The 24,367-nt window shown below is 34.3% G+C and overlaps 1 protein-coding gene across 1 annotated transcript in view; it reads right to left on the minus strand.

Annotated features, from left to right (window-relative positions):
- The window catches only part of LOC129227009 (uncharacterized), a 122,819-nt gene that overhangs the window by 36,342 nt on the left and 62,110 nt on the right, over positions 1-24,367 (minus strand). Inside the window, exon 10 of the mRNA XM_054861639.1 lies at positions 16,531-16,794. Within this exon, the coding sequence (XP_054717614.1) occupies positions 16,531-16,794 (264 nt within the window). The remainder of the gene's footprint in view (positions 1-16,530; positions 16,795-24,367) is intronic.

The following is a 24,367-nucleotide window of genomic DNA, read 5'->3' on the forward strand; positions in this document are numbered from 1 at the left end:
TCCTTCAAAAAGAGCTATGAAAATTTCAAACTTTAACTCTGAAAATTCAAACAGTCCCCAAATTATGAATGAACAGATAGATTTTACTTTTCTTTAAAATGTGTATTTTTATGTCATGGGTAATTTTTTTAAATGAAACAATCAGCAGGAAATATCTATTTATTGAAGTGACAACTATATATGATCAAAGAAATAAGAGCTCACTTCAAAGTAAAGATATAAAGTTTCATTGAAATAAATGAAAGCGGTGAAATAAACTATCAATTATTGTAGTATTTTCATTCGGTATGAAATACGAATATTAAAATTATTACATTGAGCTGAATATAAATCCTTTTGCAGAAATGATTCTGTTTATTGCCAGAAAAGATTTACTGCTGAAACTGCATCATTTTTCTCTCGGGCAAGCGCAAGCTTTTTATTAATGGGACGTCAGACAGTTAATGCCAGCACGATTATTATGAAGTTAAGGCTAGTGCAATGTGCAGTCCAAACTTTTTTTATAAGTTACCTCTGCCAAGTTGTTTATTATAAGATAGTCTGACTACGAGTGTAACGGTTCAAGAAGATATTTTACGCTGCAGAGATTTTAAAAGTATGTTATGAAAGTGCTCCATATTAGTTAAGGGAAAAAAAATACGGGGATGGACAGTGCGTACTTAAAAGAGAACTAGCTTAAAAGCAATATATTTGATTAAGTAGGGTGATCTACCACCTACCAGTAACTGCCCACTAGAGCAAGGGTTCTCTAACCGTGCGGTGCTGTAGGAGAAGTTGAGGGGTGCCGCGAAGTATTCGTGGCATCAATAATTATGTAAGGTGATAGCGCCAAATAATGCCCGGTCGACCAGTAAGGAAATCCTCCATTTTTTGATACAGTTTAACAAAAATTCACTACTCCCTCTTTTATCGTCATCAAAAAGCCTATTTTTAACTACCAGGCAACAGAGCAACAGTGTTGAAGAAGTTGTTGCAGAAGAGTGATGTCAAACCAACCGGTAAATTTTGTTTCTAAATGGTTCCCCTGAAGTTTAACTACAACAAAAGAGTTGCATATTATTCTTAAAACTAAAATTATGTAATGGACAATTTCAAAAATAAAAATGTCGTTGTGTGCCGTCATTCCCCCCCCCCCCCCCCGAGATTTGATAACTTAAAAAAGTAGATCGTAGTATGATAGGACCTTGGTTCGCCTTATGAACACTTGTCCTTATAATATAACACCGGAGTATCTCGGAGGACGATATGATACTGTGCTGCATATGTTGCAAATAGGCGCACAAACCGTGCGCAAGTGTGGGGAGGAGGGGGGGGGGGGCAGGTTCCTGAAAACAACGACTTATAGTTGTTTACATAATGGAGATGGACTAGGGTGCCGTGAAAAAATTCTAAATCTTAAAAGGGTGCCGTGAGTCGAAAAAGTTTGAGAATCCCTGCACTATAGAGCACAAAAATGTAATAAAAAGCAATAAATGAGTGCCTATTTTTTATCTGACTGCTAGAGCAAATTTCAGCAGCCCATGAAATGCTCTATTATAATTTACGTAATATGTAGCTAAAGTTTTCGAAATTTAGACGGTACACTTACAAAGCCCTCTTGAGAGATTCAAGAAAGTCACTTTTATTACTCTATTGAGGTGTTATGAGATGAAATGTTTAATCGTATTGCTTGCAGTTACGTTTAGTTCTGAACGTTTCTTTACTGCGATATGCAGATGATCCATGTTTGCTTTAAGAAAAAAAAAAACGTTTTAACTAACCATTTATGATGGGCATAAGGAGTGGTCAAAAATGCTATCAGTGCTAGAAATTGACCAATTAATGAACTTACAGTGCTGACCAAATTATTAGACTAAAGAGGATTTTTTTTTGTTTTTTGTACACTATTTGTACAAAAATACTATTTATTTTTACTGTTAAAGTACAGTACATACTGTACACTAATTATTACGTTATTTTAGCATAATTTAATGTTTGCAGGTGGCAGCACTATCTGCTTTGTTTATGTTCTTTGTTTATCTACCTACCAGGAACATAACCTCAATCAGCTTAAACAGTTCACTAGTTCTTTTTATTAGTGTGTTCTGTTATATTTAAAGCTAGTTTTAGGTAATTAGTGAACATGGGTATGTGAGTATATATAATAGTGAGTATAAACAATTTTTACCTCCTTTAAAAAGTTAGGAAATGGTGTAAACCTTCTGAAAAGTATGCCAAAAAGACTTAAAATGCTCATCAAGAACAAGGGAATGTATACTAAATATTAGATAATTATTTCACTATTCGTTAATGTGTCTTTAGTTATGTAATCAGTAAAGAATTTGCTTTTAAAACAGTCTTAGTCTAATAATTTGGCCAGCACTGTAAGTAGAAGGCACATTCAAATGAAACCCGGTCAGTCCGTCTAACTTTACATTAGAAGCTAGAGGGTGTCGCGTAACTGCGTCCATGGAGGCACCATCTATTGACAGAGAGACTGACGCATGGGCAACGTTTGATGTTGCACAGCGTCAAAGTGGTTTCACACCGATGAGAAAGTGGTCACACAACATATCGTCAACTACGGAACATGTTCATGTTTTTGACCACAAGGGCTCACTGCTTGTTGAGTCCTGGAACGGGGAATCACCGTCAATGTCCAATGTGAATCAAGCCACTTTACAGAGCCATAGACGGGCTATTAAGTCGAAACGGCCAGGCATGTTGTCCAAAGGTGCCCACACAACAATCAATGCAATGAAGACGACATTGCAGCAGTTTCGGTGGGAAACGCTCATGGGTCAGATGTTTCAGAGCTCATATGTTTTTGGACCTCTGAAACAAGCTATTCGCGGTATAACAGAATTCACAACGGAAGACAAAATGAGTGAGTGGATCCAGGTCTAGATTCGACAGCAGTCTACTAGTTTCTTCTAAGAGGGAATCGAGTGACTAATGTCGCAAAGGGATAAATGTGCCGACAGTTTTGGCAACTATTTGTGAGTTAATAAAATCGCTACCGTTAATTTACACTAGTGACCGGGTTTGGTTTTAATTCCTCTTATATGTTAGTTTTAAAACTTTTTTCTTGAAATCAAAGTAATTTTCAACATTTTTGCTTAATATAAAAATATAACTGAACTTTTATTCAGAAAAAAGTATTTTTCCCAGTAGTAGACTAGTGCGATTAATTAAGAAATGCTCATGGGCAATCACTAAATAATTGCAGATGACCGAAGTATCTCGACGTATCCCTTCAACTTATCATTGATATTTTCTGTAAAAATGTTCACTATTTGTAGGAAAAACTATTAGGGCCGCCTAGAGGGTACGTCTGTTAAGTCAGAAACAAGGTCCTGGCCAGTAGATTGACTCGGCTCAGAATTGGAACAGTGTAGTTTGGAGAGGGCAAGATTATAGGAGGGGGGCTTGTCGCTAAAATTGACATGGTACCCGTCTGTATTACTATTGTTATTTAATACTATTGTTTCAATGTTTAGGCACTATACTAGCACCCGCGGTGAATAGATTTGGTTCGTGCGGCGACTCACATAGCGTTATCTGCTTGGACTTCATGGGCTTGGCGAGGAATTGACGTGATTTCTGCCTGTTGGCATCTTTTTGGCGACTTATTTTTGGTATCGAATTTGAACAGAGAAATTGCTCAATGTCATCAAGTTTGTCAATATTATAGGAACCATTAAACTAAAAAGGTGGGATTTTGTTCTACAAACCTTCTCCACCTTTCAAGAAACTTAAATTACGCCCTTCAGGAATCCCTAAGGTTTTCAGCGAAAAACAATAATACGCGATATTTCATATCGTAGAAGTGTATTTCACCCATTAAGAGAATTTTTAAAGGATCCATATTGGTGGAAATTAGAGGGTGGGACGTGTGTTGACGATGGTGAATGGGGATTAGAACTTTTCAATCGAATCCAACAACCGTTCTCGATCAAATGGATATCTACTTTTTCTTTTTCTCATTTTGTAGATTTCATTCCTTGGAGTTTCATTCCTAGATTTGTTTTCATTCTTGCCATACACAAAAACGTTTCACGTAACCAAGCTTTTGGATTTTGAGACTTTGGTGGTAGACACAGGGGACAAAGGGAGAGTGATGCAACAGATTATGGCCCGTTCTTGCGCCATTAACCAAAAATTGGCACAAACTTTCCGAAAAACCCAATACTTGAAGCTAATATGGATTAACCACATATGAGGGCCAATCAAATGTTCGGCAAAAGTGACTACCGATAGAATGAAGAATAAATACTTCTAAAACGAAATTCTGTGACAATTTAAATTAAAAAATACATGCACAAAACATATGAAATTTAGAATAAAACATTTCAAAATTCCATTGTTTAAAAACGAAAACAGTCAAACAAAAATACTCCAGTGCACTAAACATGCACTCCATTCCGTAATGCTAAAAAATCTACATGACAATATAAATCTTGTTTACTTGAAATAATAATAAATGAGTTTTGTTTTTAAGACTATGAAAAGACTGAGCAAAAAGTTAAAGGACGAAAGAAAAATGTTGCCTTTGAAGAAGATTTCTATTTCGGAAAAAGAAAAAAAAGGTAAGAAGATTAACGTTTTTTCCCCATAAGAGAAACTATTTCTGAAGTAATTTATTACGCGTAGAAAATTATTAGATTAGAACAAATTGAAAAACATAAGAGTGCACTGCACAGGGTTTTAAGTTCCTTTCCGGTTACTTTATAGCAGGTAGATTTCGTCTTTCAGATTTTTTTTTTCTTTACTACCCCTAAGATCTAGAGTTTGGTTTTAATTGTATACAAGAATTTTTTTTTATTTGGTGAGCTTTTCAATCTCTGAGGAGTTAAATAGTTTTCATACGCTAAAAATATTTTTAAAAACTTTAAAATCTAAAAACAAAGATTGAAATTAATGTAAAAGATTCATATGCAATTGCTTTTAAATGACGGAGACGGAGGACAAGAAAGAATTAGTGATATAATGATAATATCTGATAGGTGCTAAAATATTTCACCAGTTGTGATAACTATCCGCTTATATGTCTCATGTCAAAGCGAATATTAAGATTTTAATTTATGCTCCCCATTAGTAAAGTAATGCGAAATATCATAAGCATATCTCCTAAACATGCATATTGCAGAATTTTATGTCTATCTATCAGGATATCTATCGGACTAGGACGAATATACAGTGCTGGTAAAAAAAATTGCATCACCCTCGCATTTTCACAACAATTGGATTATGTGAGAAGTTTTGGTCGACCGATTAACGATGAATGTATGTGAAATTCTGCAAAACTTATGAAATAAACATTTAACAGTAGAAACCCGATAATTGTTTATGTAGATCGGGGATGTTTCCGGGCCAAGGCAAGCTGCTGACCCCATGCTCATTTTTCCATTTCTGAACCTGCTTGTTAGTTTAGAGAAAAGAAAATTACTTAACCCCATGTCAATTTAAGTCTAATGCCAAGATAAAGGTTTTTAAATTGTTACTTACCAGTTTTGCCCTATGGCACGGAGCAGAATCATCCTGGAAAATGAAGTTTGGAAAAGAAGTAAAGTGATCCCGGATAGTAGGAAGCAATTTCTCCTCCAAAATGCCAATATACACCTGAGCGTTTACTGTTCCTTGCACAAAGTGAAGCCCACCAACTCCTTGATCAGAAATACATCCCCAAATCATCTGGGATACGGGATGCTTGACTATGCGTTGAATGCAGTCGGGATGATATTCCTCTCCTTTGCGGCGCAGGTGATGCATTTTTTTTTTACCACCACTCTATCAGGACAGTTGCCTGATCTGTATTTTAGTGCAACTTAACTACGTGCATGTGATAAAAAAGTATTAATACGTATTACCTTCTGCAATTATCGTCAAGATCGTATCCATACCAAAAATTAACAGTGGGGGTGTTTCCTTCACTAAAAAGTACTAGTAGCGGCAGTGATAAGCAAATGGGATGTAAGTGGGCATTTTCAAGTTTTGAGCTAAACCCGTTCAAAGTTCAGATCCTAGGTAAACTTTCATTGAAACGTTTTTCTGAATCATGCTGTTTAGCAGCACCTACCAGGGTTACTGTACCATCTCTTTCCCCAAGACAAAGGAGAGGTTCAGCTACCATTTGTGCTGGTTATCTCCATTTTTTTTAACTTGCCATTGCATCCTTTTGGTTCTCATTGCCTCAATTTTAATCACTGAAATTTTTAGAATAAGCAAAAAAAAAAAAAAAAAAAACATGCAGCCGGAAAACACTTTTATTTTCCTAACATTTTAGTTTTCCACTATTTTTTTTTTAATGTCAGAATTCTAAAACAAGATGTTTCATTGTGTGACGTCACTACTAAAGAAAGCCATCTTGGATCAGATCTCGTGGTCTTTTCTGGCAAGATATCGCCTTTTGATGATTTTTTACTGTGAGCAATTACTAGCGGAACGAGAATTGTTAAAGTTGAATAAAATATTAATTTGGCAAAGCTTGGCAATGCCCTGAAACTTTGTTCTGGTAACCCTAGCCAATGTTAACTTGTGACGTCAGCAGCGAAAATGAAAATAACGACTGGACGTCTTTTAGGATTGTTTTTTACTGTGAGAAAATAAGTCAAAATTAAGAAAAACAAGCAACTTAGTTTTAGACCATGCTCTTTCAAAAAAAAAAAAAAATATTTTTGACTAATAGGAAACAACCCAATTTGGTACTACTTAACTACGTGCTTGTAATGGAAAAGAATCAATATCACGTGCTGTGATAATAGTGTCAAGTTCGTACCTATATCATAAGTAAACAGTTTGAGAAGTAGTATGAATGACTGAACTGATGAAGAGGCTCTACTGTTGCCTTGAAGTAGTTATATGCTGTATTTTTCTTGAGATCTTGTGTTTTATCTGCGTGTTGGGTTTGTTTTGAAAAGTTTACGACAATAATTTTCTTATTTAATTTTCAGTCAGGATTTTTAATAGATTTTTCAGACGCTTGCCCGTTAAGTGAATGGTCTCATTTGCTCATGGAACCTGTTTCGTGTAGTTCATCTAGTTAATAGTCATATATGATTAATGCTTACGTAACCCCCGTACCCCCTGTGAAAAAAAAGTAACCAAATCTCAAACTCACTTTCTTACTATCTTTTTACGTAATACTGGAATGGGCATTTTCTGTAAAATTTTTGTATCAAACACTTATTTTCAGCTCAAGTTGTAACTTTAAAACGAGAGTAGTGTTGCAATAAATATCTCTAATTGAATCTTATGAAATGACATACTTCAGAAACTATGAGCTGATTTCCTCATTTGAGCAACAGAATGTAACATATGATTCTGATCTCACCAGTTTCAATATAAATAATTTAAACTTCCATCTCACGTTGTGCTCAATCGGTTAATCGTGATGTTATATGCCCACTTAAATTCGGATTAATTATCCGGGTGGAAAAAGTATTGTTAATTCCAATTGTTTGAATCCACTGTTATAGCAACGCCTTCGTTCACTGTAAAATAGTTTAGAACTTATTTTAATATAACGGAAACGCTTCCGGAATAATCAGAATCCTCCCTTCAATAGCACTCTTCTTATCTATTCAGAAAGCTTTTTCATATTAAAAAAAAAAAAAAAGAAGCGGAAGTTTCGACGAAATGTTTCTAAACGTATTTTATCCTTCAAACTATGGAAATATAACGGGCGACACGAGCAAGTTGGAAATAACGAGAACGCATTTTCCCTTTTTCTATGGTTGCTGCAGTCTGCAACTGTTGCAACTGTTTGGCATTTAAGTTATGACAAATATCACTTTTTGATAGTGCTAAATCGTGCAGTCACATTTTGTCGATTGAAAGCATGTTTAGAATAACAATTCGTGTTAAAATGGATGGATTGCTTGTTATTTCATGTCTGGAATATAAATATGACAAAATAATTTTTACTTCTTTCTATTTTGAGCTGGCTTAGATTTAGAAGAATTTAGAAATTAACCAATTAACAATTTAATTTGAATTGTTTGGATCCATCGTCATGGTGAAATGTGATAGGCATTTAGTATTAGAGGGGCGTTGGTTTAACCCAAGTCAAAGCAAGTAAGAAAAAAAAAAACCTATGATGAAGATGGCAATTATACCACAAGTTTCCGAAATTGAAGCTTTAATTTCATCTCAACAGGTCTCGTATTATGACTCAGAAGCTAAATAGTTAATGGACAGTTGAACTTAATAAAAGAAACTGAAACATGTGCAATGTGCATGATGATTGGTCAGTGATTTGGAGGAAAAAAGCTATGAAGAAGTGATGATTTGGTGTCCAGGTTCAAGGGAAAGAAAGAGTGCTTAGAAATATTGAAATGGTGCAGGGTAACAAGTGCAGGCTGACAGGCAGAAGAAAAGCAGACAGAATTAAAGATAGAGCGAGAAAGGAGAGGACACAAAAGCAGGTACACAAGTTTATTATTCACATAGTACAGAGAAAGGAAATCAGGATAAAAGGACAATTCATGTGTAGGAGAACATAAATTATTTACATATATGCACATAGATATACATACAATGGAAATGTTATTTATTATAGAATCCGTTATTTTGATTTAAAACGGACAGTGACAGCATTATATTATCCATTTCAGAATTTACTGCGGTACATTAAACTAGTTTCGTTTGTAATTTCTGCTCTATGCATATTTGAAAAAGCTCCATTTGTTTACAGGATTTTAACTGAAAGAAATATTGGCAAATAAGGTTGACAGTGATTCAGCTTGTGTGTTTATTTTTTTTTGCAAAGTCATTTTGAGAATACACATTTACTTAGTAGTCTTAAGAGTGCATAACTAAAATTAATGAACAAAGTTTAATGCATTAAGTTTACCGTTTATTTACTGATAGGAATAAAAAGAGGACAAAAATTGTGTTCCCAAAAAATTTGCTGAAAACGTTGCAAAATATAACTCCATAGCTAAAAGATTAAAAGTTTTCTTAATTTTTTTAAAATTAAATAAAACCTACATTTATTAGTTTCTTTTTATTCCAGCATCAGTTTTGCTACCTATTTTCAATGATACTCATCCATCTTCAACTACATGCCTTTTAACGTATCATATGGACACGTTAGAAGTTCAATCACCACTGACAAATATATGGTTGACTCTCGATTTTTCAAACTTTTAGGGCCCACGAAAAACTTCGTAAAATTGAAATTTCGCAAAATCAAATAGCATTGCCTAATTAACAAAGTTTTCGACACTGGTAAGCTGTTCGTAAAATTGTGAGTGTTCGTCAACTAGAGGTTCGTAAAATCGATCGCAAACTGTATTTATACATGTCAATAGCACTTTTTTTTCGCGGGTTACGCTTAGTAACAGTTAAAATGTATTCATGAGGGCGCCGGCCCCGTCGGCGCTAATGTTAAGGGATTTGAACTGTTCAAAATTGAACGAAAAATTGTCCAAATCAAAAAAAAAAATATTTTCTACACATGTTCTTTATCAAGAGCAATTTATAACAAAGTTTTTTTGAAGCAAATTCGTCTCAACGTTTGGGATTTATATTTGCCTTGAATTTCACCGTAGGGGCGCTAATGTTAAGTTTTTTTGAACTGTTCAAAATTGAACGAAAAATTGTTCAAATAAAAAAAATGATGTATGGAAATGAAGTGTCCTCGCCGAGATCTTTCGAACAAAAAAAAAAAAAAATAATAATGTTCGAATCGGACGACTCACTCAAAAGTTTTTTTTTTTTTTTTTTGGGGGGGGGGGGGGAGACGACAGACAGACATTTCCCCCCATCTCAATATCCTACTTTCAAATTTTTTATTTTTCGATATTTATTTATTTTGCCTTTTTTATTTTTCGCGATATTTAAAAAATGCATTAAGCCTTCTTTCATGCTTTTTTTTCTTCTTTTTTTGACTTAAACTGGGAACGTATGATAAAAACGAGAAATCGATAGGTGTTTGTGTATTACAGGGGGCGCTGATCAGATAAAACAGTCGGGTAGTTCTTTTGTAAGTAATCATTTAGTTGTGAGTTTAATTTTGACTACCAATGATACTCCCATACTAGAGAAATGATTAAATTGCGGCAGTAATCCTTTCCAATATTAGGGCGGACGTTTATTAGTAGAAAAATTATTAAGAGTCTGGTATATATTTAATGCATTCTTCTACGCAAAACGCAGTTCATTTTATTTAATTTCAATAAATTGTGAAAATAAAGTAAAAATAAAGAACAGGGAATCAAAGGAAAACCACAAAATAGCACTAAGAGTTAAGTAATAAACAGTTATGGGGCATTCTACGGTATTTTTAAAATTATGTAGAGTCCGTAACGTGACCTTTTTTTGCCATAACTTTTTAATTTACCGTTTGATTTGCAAATTATTTTAATTTGAGCTGGTGTGTTGGTAGGAAAAGATCAAAATAAAATAATATGCTAATCAAACAGTAAATTAAAAAGTTATGGCAAAAAAGGTCACGTTACGGACTCTACATAAATGTCAAAAATACCTTGGAATGTCCCTTATGCAACTTTTTAATTCTTGTGTAATTTATTTAAAAAATCGGAATAGGACAAAAATTACAAAAAGTAACTTGTGAAAAGTTGTTCTTAAAATAGGGTGTCAAGTGAACGGATCCTTGATTTAGTAATCAGATAAAATTAAAAGTTAGCTACAAAAAATGAGCGAAGTTGAGCCTTGATGCTACCTAGCAAATATTTTAATTAAATAATGGGGTTGTTTCTTTTAGTCAAAAGTACTACTTTTAGTCACTGAAATTGATGGAATGAGTAAAAAAAATAACATGGACCCAGAAAATACTTTCATTTTCCTAACAGTTATCTTTTAATTAATTTTTTTAAATGTCCTATTTTGAAAACAAGGCGTGGTCATGATGACGTCACAAATGATGCAATTTGGCTCATCTTTCTACCACGTTTCCACGTTATGATAATCAAGAAGCGAATTTAATATTGCGCTCTACGCTTGCTATCAACCATATCGTTGCTAATACACGTGAGTAAAGATGCGAATTAAATATTTTTCTCCGTGAAAATGGCATTTTATCATTTGTGATGTCATACGACAGAAACGTAAACAATGAAAGCGCACCGATTTAAGTATTTTTTTAAAAATATTAAACTTGAACAAATTATTTAAAAAAGGTCAGATCCTATATTTGTACGCATGTTCTTTCAAAAAAAAAAAAAACTTTTAAAATTTTGGAAACCACCCCATTGTCAGTTACATTAAAACTAAAATATCTTTTAGGTACGAACCCACAATGAAACGATAGTAACAAAATTAGAACAATTGAAGTCGATAAACAGTAATATCTTTGCTAATAATTTGAAATAAACGCATTAACTTTCTCACCCCCGTAACAAAATGACCCCCCCCCAGGATTGCCTTTAGATTAAAAATATAAAAACTGTTTATTAGACGAAACCGGAAGGAAATTATAGTTTGTAGTAAATACCTGGGGCCCGTATAAAAAATTAAATTTTGTATTTTTCGACTCATTTTTATTTTTGCTTCAAACTTTCAACATCTTAACTCTGCATTTGATTTTGAACATTTTTGCAATTGAAAGAATGCATCTAGGACTAACGGTTGAGGAAATAAAGGTCTTGCAAGTTAAAACGGAACACCCTGTATATACATTTTATTGTTATTTCATGAAATGTGTATTGAACGCATAGTGTATACACCTTCCTTACAAAACTTTGAAACGACCAGCCTGCCATTTACAACCTTTTCAAACTTCTCAGGTTCAGGACGAGTTTACTGTGTGCGTGAGTAATACACAAATCTTTAAGGGTAGTGTATCTCAAAGGTTGTGAGAATACTAATCACGTTCACCAAATGCAAGCATGAACTTTGATGTAAACCTAACATCATATTACAGTCATTAAAAGTAAATGGTGACAAACGCGTAATGTCGAATGCATTCACGACCTCGTCATTATGTTCATTTTTGATGCAGATTTTGGTAAACGTGCCGATAAATTTTAGAGTAGGTTATCAATTTCATCTTAAAGTAGATTCATGCAAACATGGTATCAATTATATGATTTGAATTCATTTTTCATAATTTTTTTTTTTTCGAAAAGAAAATGTAATCTATCGGCATAGTAAATAAGTTGTAGTAAAAGTACAATGTGTCATGATAGTACTGTTTAAAATAAATTTGAGTAAAATGGTATATCGCATCTCATCTTCGGCATTTCAAGTTATTATTAACGTCATGGATACGAGGATACGGTTGTCTAGGTTTCAGCTAAGTTTAAAAGTCTTCTTTTCTTGATTGAAAAACTATCTATTGAGTTTTGATGTCACAGGTTTTCTCATGGGCTCATTTTTTTTAGCAGTAAATATTTTTTGAGTATAAGGTTTAAAGATTTCCAAAGTTATGGTGGAGTTTTTCCATTTAATTTATTATGTTATTTATTATGAGTGTTAGCCTATTTACTCATTATTTGAGGAAGTTGAATAAAAATTTCAATCCAATGATGAAGAAGTATTTCCTGCTGTATCAATTATTTTCTTTTCTACCTTTTGTTGCTTCAAAAGGTAGAAGATTTCAGCTTAGAAATTAGTGATATTTAGCTTAGATAAAAAAACTAATACTTTTTTTTTCTCTTCAGTAATAAAGTAATGTTTTTTTTTTTTTTTTTTTTTTAAGAATTAATATCGTTACAAAACTTTCTTAAACGAAAGCGATTTACAAAACTCGAATTTTTTCCTGTTACCATATATAGCTGGTCAATTACCTGCAAAAGAATCCTACTGCAAATCATTACTAAATAAAAACTAATAATAAGTCAAAAACGAAACACGCTTATACTTTGAAGTTAAATGTATTTTCAATGTATGTCTCGATGGTAAACCATGTCCACAGTTAGTTTTCTTTTCCTTTACCTTTCTTAACCTTTGAGTTTAAAACGGAAATTTTCTTTAAAATATCATCCCAACTTGAAAACACAGAATTTTAAGTAATCCGACACCCCCTCTCCACCCCCTTTGCTAACATTTCTTGTAGTGATAAAAGTGAACCATTAATAACACATTCGCTTTCACTATTATTTTATACGGCTCTGAGACTCAAGTTGTCAAACAAAATTCTGAAATTATATTTTTAGAAGCAGTGTTATAGTTTATCGATTGTCACCCATTTACAGCCATAACAAATGAAGCAAAAGATTGTCACCCATTGTGTTTATCGATTGTCACCCATTTACAGTCATTACAAATGAAGCAGAAGCCTTATGATTATCGATTGTTACCCATTTACAGCCATAACAAATGAAGCAGAAGCCTTATGTTTGTTTAAAATAACATTTCCCAACAATGGAATGATAACAGAAAATAAACGCCATTTATTTCCTATTGGATGATGATCAATTGGTTTCCTCTCACAAAGTTTAATTTCTAAATATACCAGTATTAGAAACACACAGTAACATGTATCAAATAAAACTTCTAAATACAGCGATAGCTTTAAAACTTCAGGGGTGTATTAATTCTCCTTTTCATGTATTTTTGTTGCATTTTATTAGTTTTACAGCAACATTTAGACACTCATGCGACACGAACCTATCGCAATGTATTATTCGAGTAACATTAAAGACATTGACTAGGTAATAACATAAGATTTCACATAAGCATCTGCAAAACCTTCAAATAGAAATTCTTTGGTAAAGTGTCTATTCGCGTAAAATTCTTATTTTGTGTTTTCTCGCGATTTGACATTTGTTTTGGAGATAATTAAAAGGATAGAAGGAAAAGAGTCTACACCAGCAACTATTCTTTTGGGTTTGCTTATTTTAGTAGTTGGGGGATACTTAGTTATATTTCCGCCAATTTATTTTCTGTGATAATTTTCGTAAACGTATATATTTTTTTACAAAACGTGGTTTAGTGACTACCTACGGGCCAGTTAAATGTAAAATGGAGTCCATTCGACACTAATTACGCTTAAAAGCGAGATAATATAATAAATAAAAAATTTCGAAAGATAAAATCAACTGTTGAATAATGAAAAGTATTTTTAACTTCAAGTATGTATGTTTTTGAAATTACATTTTAAAGTTATAATTATATTTATATACTAGTGGCACCCGCACGACTTCGCCCGTAATAGAAAAATTAAAGGTCTTTTGGTTCGCTTGTATATTTACAAATAATGTATGGTGAATTTTCTCGCCAATTGGATTGTACCGACGTTACAGTTCCACGTTATGATAATTTCGTATCTCGCCAATTGGCTTGTGCCCATGTTACGGTTCCACGTTATGATAATTTCGTAATTTATGATAGTTTTTTTTTCTTAAAATTGGAATAAAAAAAGAACCACATCGAATTTTCGAAAAATCGCTTCGAGGTGCACACCCCCATGCTACATACTAACTTTGTACCAAATTTCATGAAAATCGGCCGAACGGTTTAGGCGCTATGCGCGTCACAGACATCCAGACATCCTCCGGACAGAGAGACTTTCTGCTTTATTATTAGTAAAGAAGTCCAAGGTTCTACGGATGTAACAAGTTTACTTCATTTTCAAAATTATTTGTAAAATTGGAATTTGTTTTTGGAATTTCCGAATCTGCACAATATTAACATCTGAATCAAAGCAGGAAGGTCTGAAAATTTTCACTCATTCAATATACTACTTCATTAATTTATTGAGAGCTGAAGTGACAATTTTAAAAGCAGTCATTTTGAAATGCTACATTTACATAAAAAAAAATTGTATTTCTAAAGATTTCCTTTCTAGATATGTAGTTATTTATGCAAATACTAACAGGATATAGCATACATGTACATAGCAGATTGGAATATCTTTAAGAATAAATGCTTCAGTCACCATTCGTTTCCTCAATAAAAGAAAATATATGTAAAAATGTTTTGCAGAAGGTTACAGTTTATATTGCTTGGAGATTTTTTAAAACTGTAATCGGAAGGAATTCATCAGATTCTTTTCTACCGTAAAAATGGATAATATGCAGTTCTGAAAATTTTTTTAGTCTAATTATTGAGTCACCTTTCGCTTCTTTTTTTTACCACCAATTTATTTCATTGTTTTGAATTTATCATTTTTTTGCGATGTAGCTATTACTTTGATTAGAAAGCAGTCATCTTACACTATATTGCACATATTTATAAGAATGATTGATTCGCTATTTCTTAAGAAGGTTTTTCCCTAACGAATGTTTACCACAATTTCAGAAAATTTAATTACCATTTTATTGAAAGCACCTAAGCACATTCAACAAATTAAAATAATATTTTAGGAATTTACTTTTTTATCAGATTTCAAGTGCAAGTGCAGTGAAATGATTTGCATTCTTTTTTCTGTCGAATAATGAAGGTTTTATTTTGATATCTCAATCATCACAGCCTTCTGGGAGAGAATATGGAGGCCTGTAGCATTTATAAATACTCCGTTAAAAAAAATGCATAACAAAAAAAAATGTTCTTAAACTTTTCATAAAAATAATATTTGTTGCAGTACTCAAGAATTACTAAGATAAAAGCTTTAAATGCTATGATAATTGGTAAAGTGCAATTGGTTTCAATTTAGAAGAAAGAACACAACTTCGATTTGCAGATTCATGAAAAATGTTTAAATTTGATCATTAAATCGTCAGTTTCAATGTTCAGTAAAAAAAAAATATTTAAATGTTTGACCGAAATGTAGGGACAATTTTGAGAAGGAGGGAGCATTATATATTCTAAGTAGGAAGGTGAATTTTAACAACAAAGTTGTAACCGTGAGTAAAGGGAAAACGCAACGAATATAAAGCTAATTCTCAAGAAAATACAGCATACAGCTATTTCAAAGCTACATCAGTGCAAAAAGCTCTCCACGGAACAAGAAAGTCATGACAGAACTGCTTTTCGCACTGGTCAAGAGGCTCCACTGTAGTACATAGGCGTAGCCAGGATTCCTATTAGAGAAGGGTAAGCATAGGGGCAACAAGATAGTGGTTTCTAATTCTAGTTACCTCCTCCCTCTCCCCCCCCCCCCTTGGTACAAAACGAAACTTGGAAATTGCTTGAAATCATTTCCTCCTAGCCCATAATAAGAACATTTCATGCTTTTTTTTTTCGTCAGATGAGAGCAGAAAAATCGGTCATGTCGCTCTCCCCCGTAAATGTTTCGAAATTGAAACCCTTAAAATTGCAGTTTTAAATTATCTTTGGTGACATTTTTAAAGAGCGTGGGAGTCAGAGGTTCTCTTCTAGGGAGGAGCAGTTGTCCCTCCTTGTCCTCCTCTGGCTACGCCCATGGCCTTGAAATAGCTATATGCTGTATTTTCTTGTGAATTTGTGCTTTATTTACAATGGATTTTCACTTTACTCATATTGCGGCACAAAAAATATATATACTGATTTTTCATTTAAAGCTATAACCGATTTTATCAACGATTCAACAGGCTTAGCGTTCTATCTCCAGAAGACCATGGATTCACTCAATAACTATCTGGTCGTTAAAAGCCACAGTGGCCGTCGCTGTGGCTGAAGCTCATACCGGAAAGTGTTAGAGTGTTTGCGAGCGTGATTATTCACCTGATGTGGAGGCATGGTCCGGATGACTTCCGGACACAGTGAGGAGAAAGGACGACGAAGAAGAAGCCGACGAAGAGGCGTTGGATCGAGTCCATCGCTGCTGCTGCAGGGAAGTCAGGCTAGAGCTGTTGCTTCCGTGTTCTCGGGGGGAGGCGCAAAGTGAATAGTCTTTGTCCTTGTCCCCCCTTTTGGGAGCCCCGCCCAAGTCTCCGGCTTGCTTCAGTAGCTGGTAGACGGGATCCACACCTCCGGATTGTGTAACTCCTGAAAGATGGGAGGAAGAAGTATGAAAATCAATTCTTAGCCAAACGCAATTTGGTTAACACAATTAGAATAAAGCAAAATTAGCAATTTTTGCTGATTGAAATCAAATTTCCAATTCAGGAGTTTCGTCAAGGGATGGAGGACGAGCGGAGTTTATAAATATTTTGTACAATCGTAACGTCTTCAAATTTTGTTTTGGGTGAATGAAAATGCTTTCTCAATTGTTTACAAAAATTCATTTCTTGCATTTCGCTGTTACGAATCGAGACTGGTTAGTCATCAACCAGAACCATGGGACTAAAATCTGCCAACAAGTCCAAACCATGTAGGGAACTTCGGATAATGATTTGCTTTAGAAGTCCCAATCAAGATAGACGATGTTTAACATACAGGTGATTTCACACGTAATTAAAGCCCTCCATTCAAAATACCATAAAAAGTGTCACTGGACAATGACTTCAAATTTGAACTAATTATAGTTGAAGAGTCCCTTCTTCAATGGGATGGTATGAAATCAAAAAAAAAAAAAAAAAAGTCCCAAGTTAAATGTGTCTTTTAATGAAATATCATACTCTGTTGAAGAAGGTCCTTTGTGAGTACGGCAACGTAGCAACCCTAAAGAAAATTCTGGTCATTAAAGAGCGTGAAAAATGACTCGTCGTATTCGGATACCTGAAAAGGATGTGAAGAAAATGATTGAGAATTTCAAAGAGAAAGACTCTTTTGAAGTGAAATCTGGAAGAGGGAGGAAATCAATTGCTTTGACATCATTATAAGATCAGCACACATCATGACAGGAAAGAGATTTTTCTTATGCTATACAGTTTTTCCTTTCTTATAGTACATTCAGCTCAAGTTTAAATGCATTCTGACCAGTGGTTATCTTTGTACAGCATTTTGGAAGTGGGACTAATTATAATTACCTTGCAAATGGTGCAAAACACATATGAAAAATTAATGAGCTGGATACGTTTAAACTTTGGACCTCGTTACGGAAAAATGCTTTCAGTGCTTTACTAAGATACTAATGAATAACCGCAAAAATCTTGATCTCATTTACCGACCCAAAAATTAGTGGAACTACTACAAAACTGCCCTCCTATTCAAGGAAGGCGTTTGTCAAAAGATTAACCCTTGGTTATCTGCATTTTTTGATTAGTTGTTTCACTCTCCTTCTATTTGCACTGTTTTGAGTGCACCAATCGGTATTTACACTATCGATTCTTATTTATCCACATATATTATCTTTACAAATGCATTGTAAGTCTAATCATTACTTCTCAAAGGTGTTTTATGGTGCTGCCAGGTTAGATTTGCCCAAAATAAAGGTCGTCATAAAGATTTTTCCCTGATTCCAGAGAAAAGTAAAGAAGTAGAGTTTACATTTTACCTATTTAAAAAAATCCACTTAAGAAACCTGATGGTTTCGTTCATTTAAATTAAAAACTTCCGTTTGCAAAGCTGAAAAGGTGTGTGGGATTCCTCAGTCGGTAGAGCGTTCGGCTTTCAACCAAAGGGTGCGAAAATAAAGTCCCTGTTTGGGCGAGTTACACTTACAGCATTTTTAAGGCTATTAATTTGCGTATAACAATTTAAGAGTTTACATTAATGCAGCGGGAATGCTCTTCGCTTTTTTAGTGTATAACACCAGACACTTCATACACCCGTTAAACACATAGAACTTTAGAAGATTATGCGTTCGTGAGCGTTTGAGTTCGGTAATTTTCTACATGGCGAATATGTTAATTTTCCGTATGGTGTTGTTACATGTGTTTTTTGCAGCAGGGTTTTAAACTTTCAACGCGAATGCTTCTCACGGCGTTGCTTACTATCTATAACTGAAAAAGATACGACAAAAGAAAAAAATCAGATACGCCCTTATTGCTTAAGAAGGCATCAAGTTCCTTTCGAACTCATCAAGCAAGAAATCCATGTATGAAACGAGATTAAGAAAGAGGTGTAGTGTTTTTATAAGCAAATTTAAATTTAGGTTTAGCTCGAGGGAAGTGGTACACGCATTCTTTTTGCTCTCTCTCTTGGATTCACCGTTGTTTGGAGTTTCTGTAAAATTCGCAATGGCATAATCTACCACCTTCTTTCGCACGAAATTTATTGGAACTCGACCCTTGAGTATCGCTGTAAGTTCATTTATATTTTCCCAATTTAGCAAAGCGAATCTAAATCCTAAAACATTCAAGTGGTAAACAACTTAAATTAAAACTGCCTAGTGACTGAAATAAATTTGAGTTAACAAATGGTTAGGCGCTGGCCTTCTACGCCTGTGGACCCGGCTTCTGGCCGGCCTGAGGTGGTCAGTCGGTGGATTTTAGAGATGCAGAAAATCATCAGCGCCCATGTCGTATAATTATGTGCCATATAAAAGATCGCTAGGGTATTCGAATGGCTTAGAATTCCCTCGCCAAAATTAAATTCCTAGTGGAATTTCGCATCAAGAGAGAGCACAGGTGCCTCCATCTGGTGGAAACTGGGCGGCCAAATTATCCGTGCCTTTGACATCCGCGCCTTAATGGTGACACATGTAAGTGCCTTATCGGGGGATCGCACTAGGTCTGCTAAAAGGCTAAATAGACAGTATATATATATGTATGTATATATATAATATATATATATAATATATATATATATATATATATATATATATATATATATATATATATATATATATATATATATATATATATATATATATATATACCATTTTCATACAGGCGGTAAAGCACAAATGTTATTTGAGTAGTATGGCAACATCTACTTAAAAGAAAACGAATATGCGCTAGACAAGCGTGTTTTCATTAAATCTTATCTTAATATATAAAAATCTTCTGTGCGGACGTGTGTCACCATAAGGCTTTTAAACGGCTGGACCGATTTTGATCAAATTTTTTGTGTGTAATTAATTTGTGGCAAGCATAGTTTCGAAGCGTAATGGATCGAATCGGAAACGTTTTTGTTAAGTAATTAATTAATTTAAACATTGGATGGTTACATTTCCCAAATGATTAATATTTATTTTAGCCTATTAATGAGCGAGAATTGAAATAAATATTTAACCCGTTGCAAAAAGGACAATAAGAAAACCAGCTCTGCTTTTTATAATGAAATTTCCTACTGTGACATGGCATTTGAGAATAGATAATACGTAGAGAGAGAAAGAGGGTGAAGCCTTCATTTCTTGAAAGCGACGGTTTTAGGTCTCGTGATATATTTTAAAGTTAAGTACTGAAAGAAATCGGATTTCTTTCAATAACCAAATGATCAGAAAGTACCGTACCTAGCAACATTTGATTCTCAGCTCAAATCCATCTGAGTTTTGGCACCAATGTCAAGAATACTTTAAGGATTATCAAACTAATCAGTACATTATTAAAGGGAAAGACGGTGGAATTTAAAGACGAAGCAAACTTTATTTTCCTCCAGATAAATTACAACAGGAGGATATCTCGATAATTGTGAATCTGGCGATCTTTCTTCGTTGGCGTCAATTTTTGGTTCCAGCGCCTGCGCGAGAGGTATTTTTCTTTGCAAATCAAATCAAAGAGATCGGAAACATCTATTCACATGAGGTTACTATAAATCAGCAGGGTTACCAAAATTAAATTATTTACACCAAAAATGAGACGACCGCGCCAGATTCCCAATTATCGAAATATCCCCCAATATATGAAGATTATTTAAGTACGCAAGAAAATATAGCGAGACAAATGCTCAGCGAGAGAGCAAGATTTAAAAGTTTTCGTTCAAAAGATCGGACGCTCATCGATCGGAGTTTGCTTCGCTCACTGATCGGCTGGATTACAGTAACGCGGTAGCTTGGCGAATTTGGCCATAAACAATAGAGTTGCGGTATTATTTGTTTGCATTTTGAAGCTACTGTTAATGTAATTTATTGCATTTTTTGTTTATTTGGCGAAATATTTTAAATTGAGAAGAATTGTTGTTGGTTTTTAAAGAGTGTTTAGTCATTTTAGTTGAAGAATGTGTTTATTTTACATCGGGAGGGAGATGAGTTAGTTATTCAGAGAACTGTTTTTAAATTTATCATTTTTTAAACGATATTCTTTCGATTGTTATATTCTTTTTTACATGGGGGATGTTGCGGCGTGATTTGTCGTTAATTTTAGATGGGAAGTTAGTTTTTTACACTTAATATCTGAGGACGATTTTTATCCTTTGAGTATGGCGAAAGGAACAAATCATACAATCTATGAAGATCTTTCAAGTACGCGAGAAAAAATAGTTAATAAAACAATTGATCAGTGGGCATTAGATAAATCAAGTTGTGTAATTAATACACGCATTCTGACACCCAACAGTTTAAAACATTTTCTTTTTCCTAATTTTTTTTTCAACAAAAAATTCAAACACTTGATAGTGTATTGAAATTTTTCAACTTTTCAATTTACAAAGTTTGAACAGAACAATGTCTGACGGGTCCTCTAGTAATAAATAAATTAATAAATATAAAAGTAAAACTTTACTCGGTACACTTAAAAATATTTATGTGCTAAAAATAAGACAAGTATTTATTGCAATAACTGGACATGCACTTTAAATAGTGCTGAAAAACCATAGAAAAGTACGAAAATAAGATCTAATCAAAAATTAAACCCAAGCATGATTTTTCTGGGTACTGCTGTTGTAAGTTCTACCACTAAAATAAGCTCTAGTTAAGGTCGTCATTCAAAGAAACGTCTTATGACATACCTTTCATTACCAGAGTTTACGTTTGTGGACATGGGATGAACTCTAGTATCGAGCAACATACGGCGAACACATTGAATTCTGGTAATGAAAGGCATTGCTTTCTGTTTAATAAATAAAATAATTAAACACCTAACATGACGTTTGTTTTCTTGCTGTGAGATACAGCAGTTAGTTGTGATTACACATTTTTCTGTTCTTCCTTTTTTAATTTCGATTTTATACATATTTCAAGGGCACCCATATGGGGGGCAAAAGGGGCTCAAGCCCCCCCTTAGAATTTAGATCTTCCTTGCTTTTAGTGCTTTTTTCTCTGTAAAAATGTAAAAGCATTTTTTCTCCAGCCGTTAATGAATAAGTTATTAAAAATGTCAAATTTTAATAACTCTAATCTGCACTGAAATCAGTTTCCTTGGGGAAAATATCCTGATAAACCGTGGGGAAAATATCTGAGCCCCACCCCCTTACAATTTTGCATATGGGCGCCCTTGACATATTTTACACATATTTACTTTAGCGCAAACCGCATATTCAAATGACAAATTGTTGCTTTAATATGAATTTTTAAAATATGTCAAGAACTTTTCGAACACTACAATAGCTTTTACCTGAAATTGCTTTAATAAATGCTGATATCCTCTTTTTCTAACGGCCCAAACTCTGCAATAAATAAATAAATAAATCATTTGTCCTGATGTTGTAATCGTTTGCTTTTCTATGTTTTTCACTTCCACCAACCTTTCTTGGAAATCAGCCAGTACAGTAAAAATAGGGGTCGGACCCAAACATCCAAAAAAAAAAAAAAAGCTAAACTTGGTGCAAATTGTTTATTACCCTCCCAATAAGAACAGGTAAAAAGTCCCACCCCATTGTGCGTCGAGTTTTGGAATGGGGGGCGGCTAAAAATTGCTGTTTAGGGTATTTTTCCAGAATTTTTAGAGTAAATTTAAAATTATGTTATACTAAATTTAAAAGCATGAAATTAAAGATGTTTGACCCCAAAGAGGGATGACATAACTCGCCAATGCTACAGAGCCCCCCTATCCCCGTAAAACGAAGCAGTACCCCCGAAACCCCCTCCATACATTTCATATGGAAACATTATTTTATGCTAAGTTAAAGTTAGAAATCAAGTGTGTCCATCCTCCAAGATCGATGGTGCACCTCCTCTCAAAGCTACAGCATACCCCCCTCCGCCAAATAAAATAAATCCCCCCCCCCCTTTATTTCAAGTAGAAGTATTATTTCATGCAAATCTAAAATGCATTAAATCAGGACTGTTCACCCCATAAGAACAGTAGTTCACCTCCCAAAACGAAATTATATACTAAAATATTATCCTTCTCCCCCCACCCCCTCTGATGGTGCACATTTGATTAAATGGCCAGAAAAATTACGCTGAGCTGTTTTTTGCTTTCAAATGATTTCTTCTAAGCTTGTAACAAAAAGTCTTCGTCATCAAGATGTTTTTTGGAATCTACATCCTCAGCAAAATCGTTATTGTTGCAGATATGTCTAACACAGTCTGTGCATATAATTGAGCACTTCAGTCCACTTTCAGACTTTTCAAACATTCACTATATCCAATGAACCCCTCAGAGCAAGCACAAGATTTGAGACGCAGAAAGTCTTCTAGAGCAGAAGGCTTGGCTGTTGTAATAGGACGCACATTATATTTCTGTGGTGCTTTCTTTGCACCCATCAAAAATGACACTGGCTTTTCCCATACTTACAAGTTACCTATACACTGCATTGCTGGCATATTTCTTTGAAGCTTACAGATCATTACCAAATATATGATCAAGCAGGTATCTTCCATCTATTACATATGAGGCAGTGAGAAGCAAAGGGATGTAAGTGGCAAAATTAAAAAAATTGGAGATAACCAGTACAAATGGTTGGTGAACCTCTCCTCTATCTTGGGGCAAGAGATGGTACTAGTAGACCTGGTAGTTGCTTCTATACAGCATGATTTATAGAAGAAAATCAATGAAAGTCTACCGAGGATTTTATCTTTAAACGCGTTTTATTCAAAACTTGAAATGTCCACTTACATCCCTTTGCTTCTCACTGCCTCATATATGACACCAGCTGTTCGTTCTGTGATGGTGGATGAACCTTTTGCTTCAGGTAATAGCACTTTAACGATACAAGTCTTCTTTCCTTCTGAAACCAGATTCATCGAATACTGATGGAGGATCAGCGCATAACTCGCACCAGAATTTTTTAACAATTTGTAATTCCATCTTTACTGTTCATACCATTCGGTGTAAAAGATGGTTTGGGCTTACACATCTTTACAGATAGTAACTACTCTCGTAACAGAAGCTAAAGACATAACTGCTTACCTCTTTTACAAAGAAAATGCCACAAAATTGTTTGCCTTCAATATCCTTTGATGTTACTACCTGAACGTTAATGTTCTCGTCGTAACTCACCTTATCATCAGCGAGCAATACCACTACCAACTTGAGAGGTAGGAAACTTCTGGGGACTTTAGAAACGGATTGTGATTTCCAAACTGGGAAACAAAAAGGTTTAAATATTTAGCATTCTATTGTTGTATTGCTCCCATCAAGACTTGTTCTGTCGTTGAATCACTACAGGTTCTGGACCACCTGAATTTGTCACTGCGTTACATAGTTGGATAGCTGATGTTTGATGTGATCAAATTTTTTTTTTTTATCGCATAATGTACTCAAAAGTTTCAGATAGTGTTACAAGTATATGTCCGCATATTTAGCATAATTCACATAACCAGCTGCGTAAAAGAGAGGTAGCTCGGTGTTTGCAAATGAGAACCCCCACCGACTTAGAGGATGCAGAATTGCAGCATTGCCCGTCTCAGTAT

This window comes from Uloborus diversus, chromosome 7 (genome assembly GCF_026930045.1).
Source record: "Uloborus diversus isolate 005 chromosome 7, Udiv.v.3.1, whole genome shotgun sequence".
In the NCBI taxonomy this organism is placed as follows: domain Eukaryota; kingdom Metazoa; phylum Arthropoda; class Arachnida; order Araneae; family Uloboridae; genus Uloborus; species Uloborus diversus.